At 45.3% G+C, this 21,921-nt stretch overlaps 1 protein-coding gene across 9 annotated transcripts in view; it reads left to right on the top strand.

Annotated features, from left to right (window-relative positions):
- Window positions 1-960: 960 nt before the first annotated feature.
- Window positions 961-21,921, top strand: part of ABCA9 (ATP binding cassette subfamily A member 9) — a 62,871-nt gene continuing 41,910 nt past the window's right edge. For 2 of the 9 annotated variants that reach the window (XR_011467855.1, XM_070388978.1), the window contains exons 1-16: window positions 961-1,449; window positions 6,454-6,555; window positions 8,401-8,608; window positions 9,721-9,885; window positions 10,458-10,561; window positions 11,143-11,369; window positions 13,048-13,189; window positions 13,432-13,617; window positions 15,125-15,272; window positions 15,695-15,863; window positions 17,950-18,011; window positions 18,753-18,863; window positions 19,520-19,695; window positions 19,886-20,005; window positions 20,815-20,953; window positions 21,693-21,783. Coding sequence is in view for 7 of the 9 variants with exons in the window: in XM_070388978.1 (XP_070245079.1) it covers window positions 1,411-1,449; window positions 6,454-6,555; window positions 8,401-8,608; window positions 9,721-9,885; window positions 10,458-10,561; window positions 11,143-11,369; window positions 13,048-13,189; window positions 13,432-13,617; window positions 15,125-15,272; window positions 15,695-15,863; window positions 17,950-18,011; window positions 18,753-18,863; window positions 19,520-19,695; window positions 19,886-20,005; window positions 20,815-20,953; window positions 21,693-21,783 (2,189 nt within the window). In the remaining 2 variants the exon portion in view is untranslated. Of the gene's footprint in view, window positions 1,450-4,247; window positions 4,529-4,850; window positions 5,119-6,453; window positions 6,556-8,400; window positions 8,609-9,720; window positions 9,886-10,457; window positions 10,562-11,142; window positions 11,370-11,930; window positions 12,128-13,047; window positions 13,190-13,431; window positions 13,618-15,124; window positions 15,273-15,694; window positions 15,864-17,949; window positions 18,012-18,752; window positions 18,864-19,519; window positions 19,696-19,885; window positions 20,006-20,814; window positions 20,954-21,692; window positions 21,784-21,921 lie in introns of those variants that run through there. The other 7 variants (XM_070388983.1, XM_070388982.1, XM_070388981.1 and 4 more) reach the window with 6 other exon arrangements.

The raw sequence follows: 21,921 nt of genomic DNA, 5'->3' as shown, positions 1-21,921 counted from the left end.
CAGTCGTAGGCATTAGTGAGTTAATCTGCCTCTATTTTGCTAGCCTAGCCATTTCTGGACTCATACAATTCGCAAGAGAATAAATATGAGAGAACGGGAGGTAAATGAGGAAGATCTCATGTGATTATCACAGCCCGTAGGAAACGGATGAGCCTACTTGGTTTGAGAATTGCCCGCACAGCATATACCCTCACGGGCGTTTTCAGGAAGCAGTTACAGCACAGGGGAACGCAACAGACCCACACAGCGAGCAGAGACACGCTGGCCCCTACTCACCTTTCTTCTCCACGAATTATACTTTCATGAAATTACAATTTCATGTAATTTCATAAGCAACTTTCTCACTTTTTTTTTAGAATTGCCTCATCTTTGATTTACCTGAAATGCTCAAAAAAAGATAGAACGGCAGCTCTTACCTGTTAAAAATGTTTCTTCGATAATATGAAAAACAAGATGTCCTAAAAACCACCGGCTGCTTACAGAGAAAGTAAAGCCGCTTTACAGAGAAAGTCTGCCTTCTGGCACTTTTGCAGAAACAAGAAGCTCGTAGCTCTTGGGAGGGCAGGTGCTTTTAGGTGACGTTGCTCTAAGGACTCTCGTATTCCCCACTGCAAGAAAGATGCCGCAGGTAGCTTGCATGCAACACAACTCAGATGAAGATGAAAATTCAGTTCATTTTGTTCCCTTAAAAAATTACATTCTTCATCGCCATACTTCTATATCCAGATTTTAAGAACTAAATTTCAGTGGAGACTTTTGAGTTGCTTTCTGGCCCGTTTCTGTATTTGTCTTTTTTTTTTTCAAATGGGTACATGAGTGCTTCTCACAGGCATCCCCCGGGCTCAGCACAGTGTGTGTGTGTGTGTGTGAGCTGCTCAGCCGTGCCCAGCTCTTTGCGACCCCATGGACAGTAGCCTGCCAGGCTTCTCTGGCCATGGGATTCTCCCAAAAATACTGGAGTGGGGTGCCGTTCCCTTCTCCATGTCATTTTTTTTTTTTCCTTTTTACTTGTCTCTGCTCTGTTCCGAACTGTTTCTTTACTTACGTTTCTTTAAAAGACTGTGTTGGGAGTCAGCTCTCCCATGAGGGCCTTGCGTGGAAAAGCGAATTGGAAAAGACTAGCTTCTCTTTGATTTGATAGTACTGACGCTCGCTGGGTCCAGCCAGCCATCTGCAGCCACGAACTCCCTGCTGAGGAGCTGGCGGGGAGACAAAGAAACAGGAAACTGTAAAGAAGTCGCCACGTGATGTCAGCAGAGTTTTGGCAGTCTGGCTGAATTAAGACCATAGTCCTTTTCAGAAACCGTTCTACACGGAACTACTCACAATAAACATGAAATTAAAAGCGTTGATGTAGTAGTGACCCAAAAGGAATGTGAATTGTTCTCCAGGACCCGCGGAGACCCGTGGATGAACTGTTTCTGGAGTCTTGCTCCAGCTTTCCTGAGAGTAAGTTAACCTCTGAAAATGTGGTTTTGCAAATGAAAATATAACGTGTGACTTCAAACAGGGAATGCCAAACACTTGGATGAAAACTGTGAGATGCAGGATGTTGTTAGCAAGTCATTTTGATTTTTCAAATTATCTGAGTATTTCATATTGTATTGTAAATAACCACTTGGAGAACCAATATTTATTTAAATTTTTACCCTATGACTAAAGCACGTTTGGACAAATAGCATGTTTTGTCTAAGAGACTATTGGATAAGCTGAAAGGAATGAGACTTAATGTTGCCTCTTTACAAGGATGAGCTATATTTCTCAAACTGTAAGAATTACTTATTCTTTTTTGTTCATTTTCAATTTTGCTGCCAGAGGCTTTATATGCATTGGGGGGATACATGATTTTCTGAGTATTAGTTTTTTTTTTAACCAGAGACCTAAGGTTCTGAGTATTTAAATGATTTAAATGGCTTCATCAAGAAACCTGAAGGTTATATTTTCATCGACCTTGTTTATCATTCTAAATTTTTGCGAAATTTGTTGTGTAACATGTTTATTCTCTGAATACTGGGAATTCTGTCTGAATAGGAAATGACTGGCTTTTATAGCCAAGTTATTATTAGATCACACAGGCTCCTACTCAGAGCAATTTAAGCTAAATAGATGTTTTGTGTAACTACAGTGAATAGTATTTTTATTTCTGACCAGGACATGCCGTGGGGAAAAAAAATCAGCCTTAACAGTTAAAAACGCCACCATCACGACTAGATCATGTTCATCATTCTTTACAATGTTCTCCAGCACACGCATTCATCCACAGCAAGAAAGTAGAGGAGGCTCCAGTGTTAACCCTTCCAGACACCCCAGTCTACGGCACCGCTGGTTTCCTAACCAGGAATGTTTCATATCCGTGTATATTTTTTCCTTTTTGTTTTTCCTGGTGCACCGGGTCCTTATTGCCGTGCAGGCTTCTATCGAGCTGCAGCCGGGGGCTTCTCATCACCCTGCTGTCTGCTGGCGTCTGCTGGCGTCGATCACGGGCTCCAGGGCCCTCGGGCTTCAGTGTTTGCAGCTTGCAGGCTCTAGACACAGGCTCAGACCCACAGGCTCAGTGGCTCTGCACAAGCGGGATCTTCCCAGACCAGGGTGTGAACCACTGTCCCTTGCATTGCAAAGCAGGTTCGTAACGACCGGGGCACCAGAGAAGCCCTGGAAATATTTCAGTTTGGTTTTAGTCACAGTCTGCTCTGATGCTGACGTTATAATCAGGAACTCATCCACATAGCTTCTAAATCCTTCCTTCCTTCCTGGACAGGTTCTAAACCTGAATCCATGCCCTCTTGTGTCCCCCCAACAAGGTACAGCCCAGTCGGAATCCCCAGTCACCTTCTCTGTGTGTCCCGAGGCCCTCGTTCTAGACCGACCGACTTTAGGATCTCTTCCGTCTTACTCCCTGACTCCATGTTCTCAGACTCCTCTTCTGCTCCTGGGGTTAGTTTTTTTATCGCTGCTATAAACAAATGGCCACACACTTAATGGCTTAACACACAGAGAGATGTATCACTGCACAGCTCGGGAGGTAAGAAGTGGGACCTGGGTGTCACTGGACCAAAATCAAGGCGTTGGCAAGGCTGTGTTCCTTTGTGGAGGATGTAGGAGAGAATTCTGTTTTCTTATCTTTCTTGGCTTCTAGACGCATCTGTGTCCCTGGCTCACGCCCTTCTTTCTCCATCTCAGAAGCAAACAACAGATTGAGTCCTTGAAACAGCACTTTAGGGATATCCCAGCTGGCGCAGTGGTAAAGAATCTGCCTGCCAATGCAGGAGACGCAAGAGATGCGTGTTCGATCCCTGGGTGGGGAAGATCCCCTGGAGGAAGAAATGGCAATCCACTGCAGTATTCTAGCCTGGAAAATTCCATTGACAGAGGAGCCTGGTGGGCTACAGTCTATGGGTTTGCAAAGAGTCGGACACGACAGAGTGACTGAGGACACTCACCGCATCGCTTCACTCTGACCTCCTCTTCTGCCTCCCTTTTGCATGTCTAAGGACCCTTGTGGTGACGCTGGGTCTGCCCTGATGACCCAAGCTTATCTCCCTGATTTGAAGTCAGTTGGCTGCCAACCTTACGACAGGCTGCTGCCTTTACCCTCCAGTGCCCCAGGCGCATTGCTTCGTAGCGAGGTCTCCAGAACTTGGCAACCTGGGGTAAATCCCTGGCCTGTGGACCTGTGTTTGTGCCTCAGTTCCCTCATCTGTGGAATGGGGAGAATAATATCCCAAAGATTTATTGGAAGGGTTGAACTAATTTTAATAAAACACTTGGTGCTACCTGGAACATAAAAATAACATCATTAAATGTAGTTAGTATTATTTCCTTCCCAATCTCTTATATTCAAACTACTTCCACTCGCTCATTGTTTCAGCTGAATGATTGAATGATTGGTTCAAACAAAGCTCCTAGCTGTTTTGATCATTTATTTTCCTGAGTTTAAAACTCCTGTTTCATGTGCTACCTCCACTCCCACCCCTTTTCTAAGTGAATGAAAGATTCTTTAAATTCAATGGTTGTTGTTGTTCAGCCGCTCAGTCATGTCTGACTCTTGTGATCCCATGGACTGCAGCATGCCAGGCCTCCCTGTCCTTCACCATCTCCCGGAGCTTGCTCAAACTCATGTCCGTTGAGTCGGTGATGCCATCCAACCATCTCATTGTCTGTCGTCCCCTTCTCCTCCCGCCCTCAGTTTTTCCCAGCTTCAGGGTCTTTTCCAGTGAGTTAGCTCTTTGCATCCGGAGAAGGCAATGGCACCCCACTCCAGTACTCTTGCCTGGGAAATCCCATGGATGGAGGAGCCTGGTGGGCTACAGTCCATGGGGCCTCGAAGAGTCAGACGACTGAGCGACTTCACTTTCACTTTTCACTTTCATGCATTGGAGAAGGAAATGGCAACCCACTCCAGTGTTCTTGCCTGGAGAATCCCAGGGACAGAGGAGCCTGGTGGGCTGCCGTCTACGGGGTCGCACAGAGTCGGACACGACTGACGCGCCGCCGCAGCAGCAGCAGCAGCAGCAGCTCTTTGCATCAGGTACTTTACAGTTTTCAAAAGTTTCACACACGTGAACCATACACTCCCATACACCCTTTCCCCTACCCGCCCCCCGTGTCTCCCTCCCCTTTCTCCCCACTGGCAACCACTAGTTTGTTCTCTGTATGTGAGAGTCTGTCTTTTCTGTTTTATTCACTAGTTTGTAATACTTTTTAGATCCCACACGCATGTGACGTCACACAGCATGTGTCTCTCTCTGTCCGCCTATCTCACTTAGCGTAACGCTCTCCAAGTCCATCCATGTTGTTGCAAATGGAAAAACTTCATTTTTCATAACTGAGTAATATTCCGTCCTCTTTAGCCAGTCTCTGTTGGTGGACACTGGGCTGCTTCCACACCCTGGCGACTGTAAATAATGCTGCTGTCAACACCCGGGAAGGGACAGTGAAAGTCGCCCAGTCGTGTCCGGCTCTGCGACACCATGGACTACGCAGTGGGTGGAATTCTCCAGGCAGGAATCCTGGAGCGGGTAGCCTTTCCCTTCTCCAGGGGATCTTCCCAACCCAGGACTCCCACATTACAAGCGGATTCCTTACCAGCTGAGCCACAGCAGAAGCCCGAACATTGGGGTGCGTGCATCTTTTCAAATCGGTGTTTTTGTTATTTTCAGATATATGCCCGGAGTGGCACTGCTCAGCCATATGGTAGTGCTGTTTTTAGTTTTGCAAGAAACCTTAGCATGGCTCTCTCATTGGCCGCAGCCATGTACGTTCCCATGCACAGTGTTCAAGGGTTCCCTTTTCTCCACACCCCCACCAACATTTGTAATTTGTGGTGTTTCTGATAACGGCATTCTGACCATGGTGAGGTGATATCTCATTGCAGTTTGGGCTTGCCTTTCCCCGATGATTACCAATATGATACTGAGCGTCTTTTCTTGGGCCTCTGCCTCTCCTCATTGGAAAAATGTCTCTTCAGCTCTTCTGCCCACTTTTAATAGGGTTGTTTGTTTTTGGGGGGGTTGAGTTGTAGGTGCTGGTTATATATGTTGGATGGCTATTGGTCACCTTTTCATTGTCCTGGATGTTCTCTACTGCACGCAGTATTACTTAATACGGACTTCCCAGGTGGCTCATTGGTAAAGAACCCGCCTGCCAATGTAGGAGACGCAGGTTCAGTCTCTGGGTCGGGAAGATCCCCTAGAGAAGGGAATGACGACTGACTCCAGTATTCCTGGGAAATCCCAAGGACAGAGGAGCCTGGCGGTATAGTCCATGGGGGCGCAAAGGAGTCTGATAGGACGGAGCAACTGAGCATGCATGCGTTAATTAATATAAATGATGTAGCGGTATCACTTTCAACCTTCTTTTCCAGTTTTTAAATTGGCACTGTGTTTTAAAATCTCTCCTCGTGGATCAGTGGGTACTGATTTACCGCCTCTGAATCCTACCTGGTATGCTATGAACTGTATCCATTCCAACTTGATGACATTGCACCCCAATACTCTACATTATGAAGGGCATCCTGGTACAGGTCCCCGCGTGCACATGTGTGGGAATCTCCTTGGCATACACACCAGGAGCAGTACTGACAGCAGGATGTTGCTAAGCAGCAATGAGCTGGTGATGAGTCGCTGGAACGGCTGTGTGGTCTTCTCCCGCTGGCAGTAACGTTCCTTTATCCCTGTTAAAGAACTGAACACTTGGCTCTATTGCATTCTCTAATTTTCTCAGTCTAATGAGGAGTCAACGTGCAGCACGCGTGCGCACACTTGTTGGGAGTCTTCTTCCGTCTCACCCTGAGCGGCGTCATCCCTTCGCGCTCTTCAGCTCTCCTGGCTCCCTTTGTTCCTTGAGCAACTGGGAGCAGCTGCTGGGATGCTTCTCTCTGGCTGCGTTGCTCAATGTTTTCTATGTCCAACCCTCACATTTTCTCCCTTTACTTTCTCCTTTTAAAATAAACAGGTCAGGATGAGCAAGAGGCACTTCAGCGTGGGCCAGCAAACGAGGGCGCTTCTTGGCAAGAATTTTCTTAAGAAATGGAGGATGAAAAGAGAGACCTTGTCGGTACGGTTCAGAGTCTATGTCATCTCATATTTAAAAGAGGACAGAGTACTTTTTTGGGTACAAACACTCTATCTGTTTTCTTTACTCTTTCATAGACATTCTATTTCTAATTAGCAGGCTGGATTTTTTTTTTTTTCAAATTCGGAGTTTTGCTATTATTTCAAGTGAGATTCCTTTCAAATATGTCATTATGACACATCTTATTGGAAGAATTTTGTAAAGAATTTATACTCAGAAACTCCATGAAAAATAAAGTTATGAAAATAAACTCCCATAAAAATAAAGCCTGAATATTTATCCTACTGAGGTACCAATTACATCTGAATTCATTTGAATCTCATAAAGGAATAAGTACAAAAATTCAGCAGGAAAGTGAAAGAAATTTACTTAATCCAGAAAGTAATTAGAACTTAATCCAAAAAGTAATACAAAATTAAAACAAAAAAAATAAAACCTCCAAGAACAAACTGTAGCACTTGCACCATTGTACTATGGACAGAGATGATGTCGATTCGAAAGAAACCATGAGCAGAAAAACAAAGAGGAAAGGAAAATGGCATTTGAACTCTTGCTTGTAGTAAGCTTCATAAGGATGATCGCATGCTATTCATGTAGGAACTTTAATAAATTCAGAAAAATCTAATTTAAAGTCACTTGTAAAATACCCATATTTCAAGAGAGGATGTATTAACACTTCACTTTCTGAACATTGCGAGTGTGCACGTGTTCTTCCAACCAATATGCACGGAGCGCGTGAATTTGCAGTGATTAAAGTACACAAAGATCCCTGTGTGCAGGAAGGATTATGTACGTATAAAAGCTGGAGTCTACGCTATAGAGATGTTTTACGTCTTTTTTATCTCTTTTAGTATAAGGATTATATCTGTGAATTTATTTATCTAAACAGATACAGGTGTAAAAACAAACCAACATAAGAGTTAAAGGATGATCATCTGGTGAATAAGATATATACCTTTTTTAAAGGCCATGTGTTAGAATTATGGGCTTCCCTTGTAGCTCATGGAGAACACAAGGGCAACCCACTCCAGTGTTCTTGCCTGGAGAATCCCAGGGATGGGGGAGCCTGGTGGGCTGCCGTCTATGGGGTCGAACAGTCAGACAGAACTGAAGCGATTTAGCAGCAGCAGCAGCAGCAGCTCGTAGCTCAGACAGTAAAGAGTCCACTTGCAATGCAGAAGACCTGGATTTGATCCCTATAACTGAACAATAAATTGTGTTCTTATCAGATTTCAAATGCATTTGCAATTCTGGTACATTTCCAATTCCAGAATGCTATCACAATGACAAAGGCTTTTAAAAGTCTTTTCGGGAAGCAGTGTTTTGGAGTACATTTCCAATTCTAGAACGCCATCATGATGACAAAGGCTTTTAAAATTCTTTTCATGAAGCAATGTTTTGGAGCTATCTTATTTTGCATTTGGGCAGCAGAAAATAAATATACCACTTCATTCCTGATTATGGAGGCGGATTGTCTATTTCATTCCAATGAACATTTCTTTATCATTCTCACTCAGGGGTCAACATGACCATTCATGAAGCAATCCAGCCTTTAACACTTGCATTCAAGTAAATAAACTTAAATTATTAGTTATAATTGGAATTGACACTACAACTCTGTCTTGAGGGATGGTGTGCATATTTCAAAATACACAGATTAAAGGACAAAAGAAAGTCGAAACACTTAAACACTTAAAAACTGGAAGAGAGGGAAAAACAATGCCCAAGCAACCCAACAGAATTATGAGTTTTTAACTCGTTTGTCTCTGATCAGGCCGTGGTAGAACAACTGCTGACTTGCTTCCTTTTTCTCCCCCTGCTCTGCAGGAATGGCTCTTCTCCTGTCTCCTAGTACTGTTTGCTCATCTGTTTTCCTCTAATTTACACCAAGTTAATGACTTCCCTCAACTGCCCGCTGTGAACTTGGGACGGGTAGATAATTTTAATGATTCTGATTACATTATTGCATTTGCTCCTGAATCCAAGACCACCCAGGAGATAATGAACAAGTTGGCTTCTGCCCCTTTCATAAAAGGTATGTTTTAGGCAGTTCATGGTAATTTCCTTATTTGCAAAATACACAAATTCATTTGCAATTTCTTTGATAAACTGTGTTCAACGTTCAAGTATCTAGATTTAATTAACATTAATTTATATTCCTCTCGAGTATCAAGGAGATTTTCTTACTGTTTACTAGTCTTCTATTGAAGAAATTTTATATTAAAAAGGTCATCCTCATTGTATTCCTTATCAAAATGAGACAGTCCAGGACCATTCAGACATATGTTTGTGAGAAGACTCTGGGAAGATTGGGAGGTGGTGACAGCGTGGCTTTTTAATCTCTTCAAATACTTCTTTTGGGTTTCCTCTGGCCCATCACCTTGCTTTGCCTGGTTCTGAGTCTGTATTCGGCTTCCCCCATGGCTCAGTGGTTAAAGAATCTGCCTGCAATGCAGGAAGCCCAGGAGGCACGGGCTAGATCCGTGGGTCAGGAAGATTCCCTGGAGGAGGGCATGGCAACCCACCCCGGTCTTCTTGCCTGGAGAATCGCACAGACAGAGGAGCTGGAGGCCTCGGTCCACGAGGTCACACAGAGTCGGACACGACTCCGCACAAGCCTGAGTCGGGGTCGGTCTGTCTCTGGCGCTCCCATGTGTGCCCGCCTCTGTTGGCCAAGACAGAGTCTAGCAATGAGGCCTATGGGAAGGCTGACGCCACTCCCTTTTGACCTCCCAGGAGCCTACCCACGCATGTGTAGTCAGGAGGGTCTCCCTGAGCTCAGGAATGAGGGATCTGCGGTCTCTTATCTCATACGCAGACAGGACTCTGCTTCTCCTCGCTCCTGCTGCTTTGGAGCGGCTGTCTCCACTGCTCCAGCGGGGGCCCATCCATCTCCTGCCTCAAAACCAAGGGCAGCGTGTCCAACAAAACTAGGTGACAAGGCTGCGACCTCAGAATGGCAGGGGTAGGGATAGGGTCTCTGATGGACCCGAGTAGAGAATAGGGACCCTGTCAGAGGGCGGCAGCGGCCCCTGCAGAGCGGAGGGGCCAAGGCTGGGGCAGTGAGGCTGCCCCAAACCGAAGCCACAGTCCTGTCTCTGGGCCACACAGAGATCTCAGCCGCTGTCCGCTCCTCTCACTCGGCAGGGAGGACCATCTCGGGCTGGCCTGATGAGCAGAGCATGGGCGAGCTGGAGCTGAACTATTCTACAGATGCGGTGAGAGTCATCTTTAACGACGCCTTCTCATACCATTTGAAGTTTTTGTGGGGACATAGAATCCCCACGATGAAGGAGCACAGAGACCATTCAGGTAACCTTCCTATTGGAAAAAAAAATCTATTTTTTGCTATATTGTCATTAGCCACAAGGAGGCCTATGTGACGGTAGATGTCTACTGTCTACAAACATATACAACATAAAGTTTAATTTCTGAACATACGTGAGATTCATTCTTATTAAATAAAGCCTATGATCTTAAGTGTATTTTTTTAAGAAATTATATTGCTATCATTCCTATGCTACCTCTAAATAAAACCTCGAGAAAATGTTCTTGCTCAGTGATTTCCAGTCATTTAAAAAAGTAGTGCTTTATTGGCACAAGCAACAGAAGAACAAAACTCAACAAAACAGTCTCAACTAATGGAGAGAATGGATGATAAGATTTAATGAAAAGTTGTTGAGAGCGGGTCCTAAGAACATTGATAAAGCATGTCTGGTATATTCTTCTTGGGTGAACCCCCCTGAGAACACTTACCATCCATTATATTATTGTGGACCAGAAGTGTATTTTGGAACTTTTGAAATTCTGATTTTCCCTGTATCCCAGACTGTCCTATCTCATCATAATAGGTGTTTTCTTTTTTTCTTTTTTTCCCCCTAAAGCTCATTGTCAAATAATGGATGAAAGTGTCATTTGTGAAGGTACTTTGTTCTGGGAGAAAGGCTTTGTAGCTTTTCAAGCTGCTATTAATGCTGCCATCATAGAAGTGAGTATTGAGTTCAAAGAAACTAACTGCTTTGAAAATCTGGTTTTCATAGAGGGTGATCGAATCAATCTGTCATTTAATTAATTTAGTCACTTGATATGGAACAACAGGCTGAGTAATTACTCTAACTAACCCTTACGCCGAGCACTGAGGATTAAGAAAGAAGTAGAACGCAGGCACTTTTCTCCAGGGATCTTGGATCATGGGGGAGAGAAATAGGAATAAATAGTTGTAGTGAGAGTCCCGGCTCTGTCATGGAACGGAAGTGATGGCGAGGCAGGCCACAGGCAGAGGATTCTCTGGTGAGAGGTATCAGAGAAGACTAACTAACCAAAGTGACACTTCAGAGGTGACTTCACATGCATGTAGAATTTTATTCACTGAAGATACTAAGTAAGGATATTCTAAGGAATTGACACAAAATCTAGTATATTCCAGGATTTACAAGGGGACGAATCATGATGGACATACATATAGAGTAAACGTGGAGTGAATGCACATAACTTCTATAATTGAGACCAAATGCATGAGGCTGTAATTAGCTTAACACTAACACTGTGCTCACCGATGTCTTTCTTTAGATCACAACGAATCACTCGGTGATGGAAAACCTGATGTCAGTGACTGGTATAAATATGAAGATACTACCTTTTGTTGCCCAAGCAGGAGTTTTGACTGATTTTTTCGTTTTCTTCTGTGTTATTTCTTTTTCTGCCTTCATATACTACGTATCAGTCAGTGTTGCACAAGAAAGACAATTCATGAAGCCGCTGATGACAATGATGGGACTTCGAGAGTCGGCCTTCTGGTAAACCCCATGGCTACGCTCCATCCTGCAACACAGAACAAGTTAGCTGGTCGGACACCCTAGACCCGAAAAGTATCATATTTAAACCTGATGCTGTCATAAAGTAGTGCCTTGCGTAGGAATGGATGAATGGGCCTGTAGGTTCCATTACAAACCAGTGGCCACATTAAATGCATAAAATACAGCACTGCATTTAATTATCTCATCATTTTTTCAGCAGAGGATAAGGAAGTTTAAACAAGATAAGTGACTACCTTCAAGGTCAGATAGGTACAGTGTAGCAGAGAAAGCTTAAACAAGCTTCACAGAAGGGGAGAGTTTATTCTTTCCCTTATAAAGAAGCTTTCTTCCTGATTCTTTGAAATCAATCGCAAAAAAAAATAAATAAATAAAAAGACAAACAAAACTTATCTTCATTTCCACCTAAATACGTGTATCTATCTATATCCAATGTCTGTGTGTATAAATGTGTCTACGTTCAGTCTCTATCTAGTCATCTGTGTCAGGGGCTGGCAAACTGACTGGTCCATTTGTTTTTACAAAATGAGGGATGACTGGAGGCAAAAGGAGAAGAGGGCAGCAGAGGATGAGATGGTCGGATGGCATCGCCAGCTCAGCGGATGTGAATCTGAGCAAACTCCCGGAGACGGTGAAGCAGAGCGAAGCCTGGTGTGCTGCCGTCCAGGGGGTCACAGAGAGTCTGTCGTAACTTAGCCGCTGAACAGCAGCCACAGAAACCAGGGATGGCTTTCACCCAGGTTTGAAAAAAAATCATGAAAACAATAATATTTTATGGCACCAAATCTCTATATGAATTCAAATTTCAGCATCTACAAATAATACATTTTTGGTGGAACACAGCCATGGCCAAACCGTTGTGTTAGGAAGGCAGTGCCGCAGGAGCCACAGGGACTATGATCTGAAAAGCCTGAAATAGTTACTGTCTGGCTCTTCAGAGGAAACGTTTGCTGATCCCTGCTTCATCATCTGTTTTGTTTGTTTTGGTTTTGGTTCCATGATGTTCATGTAATTACTGAAAGAGGAGGCCCAGAACTGACAAATCAATCATCATAAATGCCTTCCACTGGAAACCTCTCCCATTTACTCTTGTTACAATATCCAGCTTTGTTGTTGTTCATTCGCTCAGTCATGTCCGACTCTCTGTGACCTCATGGACTGCAACACACCAGGCTCCTCTGTCCTCCACTCTCTCCCAGAGTTTGCTCAAACTCATGTCCCTTGAGTCAGTGATGCCATCCACCCATCTCATCCTCTGTCGCCCCCTTCTCTTCCTGCCCTCAATCTTTCCCAGCACCAGGGTCTTTTCCACTGAGTTGGCTTTTTGCATCAGGTGGCCAAAGTATTGGAGCTTCAGCTTCAACATCAGTCCTTCCAATGAATATTCAGGGTTGAATCACCTTTAGGATGGACTGGTTTGATCTCCAGGTTATTTGTCTTATTTTGAAATTAGCCACCTATTTTACCCATTAACTTGTTTTATTGCTACCTTCTCCAGTAGAAGATGAAACTCAGGGGCAGAGAAGTTTTCTAACTTACAAGATGTTGTGTTCTCTTTGCTCTTGGTATACGGCAAGCTTCACAAGACAGCTGCTGAAAAATGAATGAATTGAGGGATGGAATAGTAGCACTTTGAACTGATGCTTTCTTTCTATGCCAGGCTGTCCTGGGGTTTGATGTACACTGGCTTCATCTCTATCACAGCCACTCTGATGGCTATTATAGTGACATATGCCCCAGTCGTCATCCTGACTGGCTTCACGGTGGTCTTCACCCTCTTTCTCCTCTACGGCCTGTCTTTGGTGAGTTGGTGAATTCTCTCTCTCTCTGAACTCTTGCTCAGAGAAAACTAGCAGTCATTTCTCACTGATTCTGCTCACATATTCTCTGTTCTGTTTGCAATATTTGAGTCGTTGCATGAGACAGTATCTAGAGGTTGGGGGCAATGATGAAATATACTTCTGCATGACGAAATTCTCTTCTATTATGCCTCTGGTGATTCCCAGCGGATTGTGGACCACCTGGAGTCTTCCTCTCCTTTCAGATAACGTTAGCTTTCCTGATGAGTGTGTTGGTGAAGAAACCCTTCCTTACGGGGCTGGTGGTCTTCCTCCTCACTGTCTTCTGGGGGAGCCTGGGATTCACAGCTTTGTACAGACGCCTTCCTGCAGCTTTGGAGTGGACCTTATGTCTTCTTAGCCCCTTTGCTTTCACTGCTGGAATGGCCCAGGTAAGAGTTCATGAGACTATTTCACTATTTCACTCACTGTGTGTGTTAATCGCTCAGTCGTGTCCAGCTCCTCTGTCCGTGGAATTCTCCAGGCCAGAATACTGGAGTGGGGAGCCGTTCCCTTCTCCAGGGGACCTTCCCAACCCAGGGATTAAAGCCAGGTCTCCCGCAATGCAGGTGGATTCTTTACAGTCTGAGCCACCAGGGAAGGGACTAAGCACAAGCTATGATGTTGTAACTAGAATTACATTTTTTGAGAGGAGGTCAGTCTCGTATAGAACTGGCCAATCAAGAAACAAAAATGTGCTCTAGGATATTGCTGGTGGTCCAGTGGTTAAGAATCTGCCTGCCAATGCAGGGGACACGGGTTCGATCCCTGGTCTGGGAAGCTTCCACATGCCGCAGAGCGACTAAGCCCGGGAACCGCAACTGCTGAGCCTGTGCTCCAGAGCCAGCGCTCAGCAACGTGGGAGCCACTGCAGTGAGAGGCCCCTGCGCGGCGGTGAGGAGTAGACCCTGCTCTTGCCGCGACTAGAAAAAGCCTGCCACAGCAATGAAGACCCGGCACAGCCACGAATACATAAATAAGTGAATCTTAACAATGTCTCTAGGGAGTTACTGGTTTTCAAATACTGCTGATAACATGAAGGGTCACGTTTCCTGAGCATTAAATGAAATAAACGTTCTTTGGGGGACAGCCCTATAAAAGTAAAAGCTGACCACACCATCGATGGGGTGTCAGTCTATATTAATCAGATCTAAAAGAAAACGGGTAATGCTGAGAGAGAGAAAGAAAAACCTTTCCTGTCTTTTCAATCTGCACCTTCACAAAAGCAAATGGGAATTTTAACCTTTAGTATGTTGCGTGAGTTATCCAGGGGGGATCTAAAAACCTTCCCAGGTGGCACAGTGATACAGAATCAGTCTGTACTGCAGGAGACACAAGAGACATGGGTTTGATTCCTGGTTAGGGAAGATCCCCTGGAGGAGGAAATGGCAACCCACTCTAGTATTCTTGCCAGGAAAATTCCATGGACAGAGGAGCCTGGCGGGCTACAGTCCATGGGGTCACAAACACCTCTACTAAGAAATTATTCTTCTGTCTTCTGTCTGACTGCAAAAGTACTTCAGCCCTCTCCCTTTCAGTCTCAAATAGCGTCCCCCCTCTAGAACTACCCCCTCTCCTCCACAGTCAGCCTGATGAAGCCCCCAGGCAGCCCAGCTCCAGTATCAGCTTCCTGGTTTTCACCTCTGCCTGGAGGACTTCCCTGTTGCAGAGTGTGGCCTTCTAAATCCTGAGCACCACCTTCACTCACTCCCTGAATTGCTTTGTGGTTAGATGGTTTCCTTCCTGTATCTTCCAACAGATTAGCGCTCTATGAAGACAGAATCATGTTTCATTTATCTTTTCAATTCCAATGTCTAGCAGAAATAAGACAATAATAACTTTTAATGCTCTGGGTATCCTTTTTCAATTCCACACATGTATCTTTTTTTTTTTTTCCAGCTTATCCATTTGGACTACGACGTGAATTCTAACATCCATTCAGATTCTCCAAACGACCAGTACCTCATAATAGCTACTATTTTCATGCTGGTTTTTGATGCTCTTCTCTATTTGGTATTGACGTTGTATTTGGACAAAATTTTGCCCAGTAAGTAGTAACATGATTGTGATTCAACACAATTTCATTTCTATTTCTTTAAAATAACTCTACAACATATTAGATATAAATTATCAAGCATTCCCCCTCCTCCACCAAAGTTTCTAAAATAAGCCATAGCGGTATTCTGCATTTAATACCGCTTTCTAAGATCTTGTTGGACCATAACATTTTAGCTGGTTTCTTTAAGAAAAAGGCCCTTATAGATTAAGGATGATTTATAGATCAAGGATAATAGACCCAGGATAACTACACTGTTAGTGCTTGTCTCAGAACCGGCCAAAGAATGCTAGCTCCTGATGCTGGGTCTGAGGAACCCCTAAGCCCTCCCAGACGGGTTGCACTGTCTGCTGGCCGCTCTAGCGCTCAAGGTGGTGACTGACCCAGTGCTTCTTTACCGCCTGTTCATGTAGCTGAATACGGACGTCAGCAGCCTCCCTGGTTTTTCCTTAAATCCTCTTCTTGGTTCCAACGCCGAAGGGCTGATCGTGCGGCCCTCGAGAATGACATCGATCCAGATTCTCCATCCGATGACTCTTTTGAACCAGTGTCTGCAGAATTCCACGGGAAAGAAGCCATCAGGTAATGAAAATATCATGTGAGGCTGAAATGGAGAGCAGGTCCGAGAGCAGAGCTCTATCGGGCAAGGTCGGGGAGACAGAGTGCCTCTCAGTGCCAGGATGCTACACTCGTGAAAGCTTACACTCGTTTTTGGGGGCCACACTGCTACGCAGCTTACATGACCTTAGTTCCTCACCGAGCAGGGGAACTTGGCAGGGAAAGCTCCAAGTCCTAACCACTGGACCGCCTGGGAATTCCCAAGGCTAGCCTCGCTCTTAACAGCACTGTCTTCTCATCTTGTCCGCATTTGCTTTTACTAAAATCTTACGACAGGACGACGTCCATCAGCGAAGTGATAGCCTTCGTATTTCCGTTTTCGTCATCACCTCTCTTTTCTTTTGCCTTGTTGTTTTTCTCTGTCCTTTCCCTTTACGACAGACACAGTCCTCATCTTTGTTATTCTGAGCCCCCTTTTCTCTGCAATTCACTTTATCTCTCGTCTTTTGCTTCCTGATTAATAAGCCCAGAAGGAAGCAGCAAGAGACACAGACAAGGGGAGATGGAAGGAAACCCGAGCCGGGGGCGCTCTGGCAGGTGTGTCTCCCTCTGAGATACTGTGTGTGCTGCAGTCAATCCTGGCGGCTCCATTTCCCAACCACCAGAAGCACCGAAACTCCCCAGATCTCTGCTCAAGATTTGCCCATCTTTGTCGCCTTTGTCTCACACCTAAACAATACCATTCTGGTTCACCACCTCCATTTTAACTCTGAACATTTATGATACGTACAGTCTTTAAATAGTAACTTTTGAAAACAAGTGTCCAGTATGAACAGACACCAAAGGGTGGCATTCTCTCACTCCTGGCGTACCAGGACTGTGTCATCGAGAATCGTGACCTCCCTGCAAACTGGAATTTTTACATCCTTTCCGATGTCTGGGCCAGAATCAGGGGCCATCAGAGGAGGCGTAGAAAGTCCTAAATGCTCAGGAGGCATTTTGTCTTCCCCAGTGGGCAGGGAGCAGGGTTTTGATGATTTGTGAGTTACAGTTAGCCAGAGCAGCTCTATGCTCTAGGAAAAGCATCCCCAGAATGAACAGAGGCCTTGGGGGCAGACAACCTCACATATTTGATCATGAGATAGTTCAGGAGTTTGAGCTATGAATTGGCAACCCTGGGCTATCGGTCCTGCTCCATGGCTATGCCCTGTGCTGCAAACAACAGGTTATATCTGTGTGTGTGTGTGTGTGTGTGTGTGTGTTAGCCGCTCAGTTGTGTCTGACTCTTTGCGACCCCGTGGACTGTAGCCCGCCAGGCCTCTGTCCATGGAATTCTCCAAGTAGGAATACAGGAGCGGGTTGCCATGCCCTCCTCCAAGGGATCTTCCCAACCCAGGGATCAAAGCTGCATCTCCTGCAATGTGTCACTAGAAGGTCATGCAGATGAAATCCACAGGACCCGGCTTAGAACGAACCTTCACTGTGCTTGAAATTTTTTTTTCTCTGTACTCCGTTTTCTTATCTTTTTCCTCTTCTCCCATCTTCTTGGGAAGTGTCTTGTCTCCCAGGCATTTTTCTTCTCTGCACACAGGATCTTATTCACTCTACAAATCCACCACACAAGAGAGTTAATGTCATTCCCATTTTACTGCTGAACTCAGTGAGCTTTGAGTCCACGGATGGTGTGCTTTGAGTCTGGCCGTGAGCTTTGAGTCCACGGATGGTGTGCATGGCACATGACTCTGGGACTTGGCCCAGGGAGGTCTGACCCCCAAAGCCGGTGTGTCTCTTTGCGGGCTCACTGCTTGCTTCTGTCCCCCACCGGAGTGCGGGTCCTCTACACGCCGTCTCATCGCCCGCTTCCTCTGGGCCAGTCACTTCTCATCATCCTCACGGCACTCACAGACTCACGCTGCCTGCAGAGAGTGAGCTGCTCAGCATGGGACGAGGACGGAGGCAGGCTCCGATGAGGAGCCAAGAGGCTTCTGTCCGCCCGCGGACCTGCGTGAAGGAAAAGGACCTCCAGCTTTCCTGACAGCCTGGGCGGCTTGACTCACGAGTTCTCTGTCCACCTCTACCGTTTGCTCAAAACGTCTTCCTCTCTTTTCAGAATAAGAAATCTTAAAAAGGCATATGGAAAAGGCAAGCACGAAAAAGTAGAAGCTTTGAAAGGTAATGAAATAGCCTCATGTGTAACCTAGCGACGTGACTTAGCGACGGCGCCTCCCTGTTACACTGTCTCAGCCATGATTAAGAACAGATATTCCAGATACCATGACTTGCCTTTATTTGAGCACATTATGGTTTCTTCCAAGTAAACTTCAAAATCTTGTAATAATTTGAGGAAGTCGGATGCACCACTGATATCTTACGGGTTTGAAGGATACAGGATAGCATGATACTGTTTATTTTCGACTCATGGTATTAACCCTAAAGCTGTCTTTATTATACTCAGCCTATCTTTAATGACAAGATTGATTTCATTGAAAAAAAATTGTTAGTCAGATAATAATATATATCATGACAACACCGCATATATACAGTGTGCCTCATAGAATGTGCAGTTTTTTTTTTTTAAGATTTTTTTGATATGGACCGTTTTTAAAGTCTTTTTTGAGTTTGTTACATATTGCTTCTGTTTTACCTTTTGGTTTTTCCACTGGGAGTCAGTGTGGGAACCTAGCTCCCTGACCTGGGATTGAACCCACACCTCCCACATTGGAAGGCAGAGTTAACCACTGAACTGCCAGGGAAGTCCTAGAAGATGCCATTTTAAAGGAATGAATCTGGGGGTGCGTTTTATTTTGAGTATTGCTAGCCAAATATACAGATGCTGTGAGAATTTATAAAAATTTCAGAGACTGTAAAGTTACCATGCAGGCTCTGAGTGTCATCTTCTTGGAATAATGCCAGGCCTGGTATTGGAGGTATACGAAGGCCAGATCACGGGCATCCTCGGTCACAGCGGAGCTGGGAAAACCACGCTGTTAAATATACTCAGCGGACTGTCGGCCCCAACGTCAGGTGAGAAGACAGGCACGGCGGGACACGAGCACGGGCAAGTGAACCCAGTGTGCTTTTCATCTGCTCCCTAGTTTCAGTCACGAACCCCAGCAAGCAGTTTCATCAACTACTAGCCACACTCAGGCACTTGAGAGAGGATCTTTAGAAGGTCCTTCAAGTTATTATTTGACAGATTTCCGTTGAACTCATTTAGGAGAATCTTTGTGGCTTAAATAGGTCATGATAAGTAGCTCTTCTGTTTCCTAATGGGCTTGGATGTATGGAGAACATTAAGTTTTAATTCATCAAGAGTGTACAGTACTCCTTTTAGGTAAAAGGAATATGGATAAACAAAGTATGAGAAAGTAGAAGCTTTGAAGGGTAAAGAAATAGCCTCATATGTAACCCAGTGATGTGATTTAGCAACGGTGCCTCACTGGCAAACTGTCCCGGTTGCTATTAAGAACAAATATTCCAGATATTATTCCTTGCCTGTATTTGAACACATTATTTTTATTTGAGCACATTATTGTTTCTTCCAAGTAAACTTAAAAGCCTTGTAATAATCTTGTTATAACGTTTAAAGGACTTTAGTATTGACACACGTTGCTTTCCGTTTTAAAATCTCGCACACGAGACCTGGATCTTTATCCTGAGGCTGACCGTTTCCCTTCCAGGGTCCGTCACCATCTACAATCACTCACTTTCAGAAGCGGCTGACCTAGAACACATCAGCAAGCTCACTGGCGTCTGTCCACAAGCCAACGTGCAATTTGGTTTCCTCACCGTGAGAGAAAACCTCAGGCTCTTTGCTAAGACAAAAGGGATTCAGCCACATGAAGTGGAGCAACAGGTAGATGCCTAAGCTAGCTGTCACAGCCGCGAGAATGGAAGTGCTTACCTAGAAAACCCTAAATGCGTTTGTGTTGTTTCTACACAATTCATCCTCAAAAGGTCCACAAGGCCCTTTGCAATGAACGGCAGAGTGGGAGTTAGTGTCTTTAAGAGGAACGTCTAAGTGTGGACTCAATGTCCTTTGTCAGGTCCAACGGGTTTTACAGGATCTGGAGATGGGAAACATTCAAGACGTTCTTGCTCAAAATTTAAGCGGTGGACAAAAAAGGAAACTGACGTTTGGGACTGCCATTTTAGGAAATCCGCGGGTAAGTCGACCTGAAATTACTGGTGAAATCAGGTGGAGGGTTGTGAAACTGTGGTGTGCAATCACATTTAATTTGTAATTGGTAAATGGAAGAGAACTGTTCCAATGAAGAGTTAGGTGCTAAAATATTTCTCCTAAATAATTTTACAAGTACAGTTGAGTCTTGAACAATGCAGGGTTCGGGGCGGGGGTGGTGGAGGTGGGGGGTTGCTGAGCAACCCTCCGCACAGTGGGAAATCCTAGTAGAACCTTCCAGTCAGCCCTCAGCACACACGGTCCCACCTCTGCAAACGCATCCAGCCTGGGACTGTGCGCTGTGGTGTGCGGTGAAAACCACCCACGAAAACGCAGACCCGCACAGTTCAAAGCTGTATTGTTCACCAGTTCGCGGCATATTGCTCTTCATTTTTTGTTCTTTTTCTTTTTTTATTAATTGATTTTGGGTATTCTTATTTACTGAGATACAGTTGCTTTCCAATGCAGTGTTAGTCTCCACTGTGCAACTGTGTCCATCAGCCGTGCGCATACATGCGGCCCCTCCCTCTGGGCGCTCCCTCCCCGCCCCCGCCTCAGGTCATCACGGAGCTGAGCTCCCCCCCCCGCCCACCCTCCCCCCCCAGGTCATCACGGAGCTGAGCTCCCTCCCCGCCCCCGCCTCAGGTCATCACGGAGCTGAGCTCCCTGCGCTGCAGCAGCTTCCGCTAGCTCTCTGTTTCACACTGTACTGTATACATGTCCCTCCTAATCTCCTGACTTACTGTATATCGCACAAACGGGGAAAGCGATTTCAGGGGCTTTCCTGCTGTGCAGGTTTTGCTGTTGGATGAGCCAACTGCGGGGTCAGACCCTCTTTCGAGACACCGGGTGTGGAATCTCCTGCGAGAGAGGAAGTCAGACCACGTGGTCCTCTTCAGCACCCCGTTCATGGATGAGGCTGACGTCCTGGCTGGTGAGCCTTGGGTTTCCTTCGTGTATCTCAGTGACGACTTAGGGACCCAGATGGAACGCGTGTAGCGAAGCTCGGGGCCAGCGAGCGTGTGGCTCCCTCGAGCCAGGGGGGTGGATGGTCCTCTGGCCGATCTGAGTGTCTTCATCTCCGAGGGCATTGTCCCAGCAAGGATTCTGATCCTATTGCAAAGCACCTCACCTGCTATAAAATACAAAGCATACTCCCCAAGATGTGTTATGATTTATCCTGTATGAAGGGGACTTCCCAGGTGGCTCGGCGGTAAAGAATCTGCCTGCATTGTAGAGACGCGAGAGAGGTGGGTTCAATCCCTGGGTCGGGAAGATCCCCTGGAGAAGGAAATGGCAACCCTCTCCAGTATTCTTGACCGGAGAATCCCCATGGACAGAGGATCCTGGCGGGCTACAGTCCATGGGGTCCCAAAGAGTTGGATACAACAGAGCATGCATGCACACATTCAGTATATTCGGAATATCAGTTGACTTGAAACATCCTTTTAGTACATGACAATTTGTCTAAATATATTCAAGAATAAACTAACATATCACTTGATTTATCAGATGTCAAAGAACGTGGCTTACTTACGGCCAGAATTAGGATGTGCCTGTGTTAGCAAGTGGTGCTCCTAAAATACACTGTTTGTTCATGAATTTGTTTTTTTTTTTAATAAATAGTGAAAAAACAACCTCTGAATACAATTTATTTCATTCTTCCAACTTAGATAGAAAGGTGTTTATGTCCAACGGAAGGCTGAAGTGTGCGGGCTCTTCTCTATTCCTGAAGAGGAAATGGGGCATCGGCTACCATCTAAGGTACAGCCCTTGCTGTGTGTTAGAATGTGCTGGAAATGTCAGGGGCATGACATCACTGTTAGCATGTTAACGTAGGTTGCTCCATTAGTAAGACCATTTTGAGAGAGCTATGTTAGAACAACACCAACTGCTCTCTTT

This window comes from Bos mutus, chromosome 19 (genome assembly GCF_027580195.1).
Source record: "Bos mutus isolate GX-2022 chromosome 19, NWIPB_WYAK_1.1, whole genome shotgun sequence".
Taxonomy (NCBI): Eukaryota; Metazoa; Chordata; class Mammalia; order Artiodactyla; family Bovidae; genus Bos; species Bos mutus.
Note: the sequence above shows the minus strand (reverse complement) of the source record. Positions and strands in the feature narration are given on the sequence as shown.